General features: G+C 45.3%; 1 protein-coding gene across 1 annotated transcript in view; it reads right to left on the bottom strand.

The window, feature by feature from the left end:
• Positions 1 to 97: 97 nt before the first annotated feature.
• vdrb (vitamin D receptor b) overlaps positions 98 to 1,666 on the bottom strand; it is a 21,408-nt gene continuing 19,839 nt past the window's right edge. The window contains 1 exon segment of the mRNA XM_010775955.1: positions 98 to 530. Coding sequence (XP_010774257.1) covers positions 277 to 530 — 254 coding nt within the window. The 3' untranslated portion in view covers positions 98 to 276.

Raw genomic sequence — 1,666 nt, 5'->3', positions numbered from 1 at the left:
TGATTGGCAGCCCGTTTGGGAGTCATTGATAACACACAAGAGGGCGACTGCCACAGATGAGCTCTGTCAAGCTGTCAAGCTGTCTGCCCGTCAGACAGCCACACACACACACACACACACACACACACACACACACACACACACACACACCTCTCTCTCTCTTCCACTAGCTTCACACCTCCATTAAGTCGCTCCAGCACGCCCTCTGCCCTCTCTCTCCATTTCTACCCTAAGAGGGTCTCCTATCTCCTCTCCACCGTAGGGGGCTCAGAGGGTCTAGGAGACCTCGCTGCCGAACACCTCCAGCACCAGTGGGGTGAGCTGCATGCTGTGCTCCGGCTGGAAGGAGAGAGAGCGGTACTGCTTGGAGTGCTCCTCGTTGAGGCTGCGCAGGTCCGCCAGCTTCTGGATCATCCTGGCGTAGAGCAGCCGTTCTCCTGGGTGGTGCAGCTGGATGTAGGCCTGCAGGGTCTCGGACAGGTGGTCTTGGAGGGCCTCGATCCGAGCGTGATCCTGAACACCTGGGCGGTCTGCAGGAGGGGAGGAGGGGGTGTGTTTAGATATTTATGGCTGTTACGCAAGCTAAAAGACACCTAAAATAGCTGTTAAAATGTAAAACTTACATTTGAAAACTGATGCTTTAAGTGTTTGTTATTGTAGTACAATGTGACCATTTTAACCATCACTTCTTTAAATACATATTTGTATTCTATTTTATCTTTAAATTGAAAATGTTCACTTCTTTTGTGTTTATAAATAACTTAATTCTATATTATCTTCCTCTAAATGTGTATGTTTATATAAATATGTCATTGTCCTTTGTTTCAAAATGAAGCAACGGTCACAAAACCAAATTTCCCCTGAGATAACTAAAGTATTCTGATAGATTGGGTTTAGAATGTAATAATATTTTTGTGCCACTAAATAAATCCTAGAAGTCAAAAAGTAAAGTCACATCAAATTGTCTGATCTTTCAGTTTTCCTTTGGTTCTGGTCAGGTGGCGAGCTAATTTTAGATCAGAGAGAACACATCTAATAAATAATGAGGTGGCTCATATTCAATTCAAATATCCACTTAGTTACACATGCTTTCTTGCACAACTATACATGTATAATGTATGCAGTGCACCAACTGCATCACACACACACACACACACACACACACACACACACACACACACACACACACACACACACACACACACACACACACACACACACACACACACACACACACACACACACACACACACACACACACACACACACGTGTTTAAAGGTCAAGAAGAACGCTTAGATCTGCACTTCAACGTGATTCAGGATGACTGACAGATATCTGAACCTGCTTGAGATCATTTCTAAATTAAAAATATTTAAGCTTGTTCAACAAAAAAAGCTGTAATAAGCAGGGGTGCACATAAGTGGTACGCAGGTACGCATGCGCGGCAACAATCTGAAATGCGTACCGTCACTTGTGTCACAAAGCGCATTTGCGTACCGATGTATATGTGAAGCTTTTCCATAAGGCGGTTGGATCACCGGACGACGGAGTCGGTCTCCGTGTGCAAAGACAGGGCTGCTGTTAACGTCGGCCTGTACAGCAGCACTGCGCTAAAACAGCTGATCACAACGTTCACACGCTCTGTGGTCACGAAGCTCTGCACTC

Source organism: Notothenia coriiceps, unplaced genomic scaffold (genome assembly GCF_000735185.1).
Source record: "Notothenia coriiceps isolate Sejong01 unplaced genomic scaffold, NC01 NC01_scaffold00016526, whole genome shotgun sequence".
NCBI classification, from domain to species: Eukaryota; Metazoa; Chordata; class Actinopteri; order Perciformes; family Nototheniidae; genus Notothenia; species Notothenia coriiceps.
The sequence above is the reverse complement of the archived record's forward strand: the minus strand, read 5'-3'. Positions and strand labels throughout refer to the sequence as shown.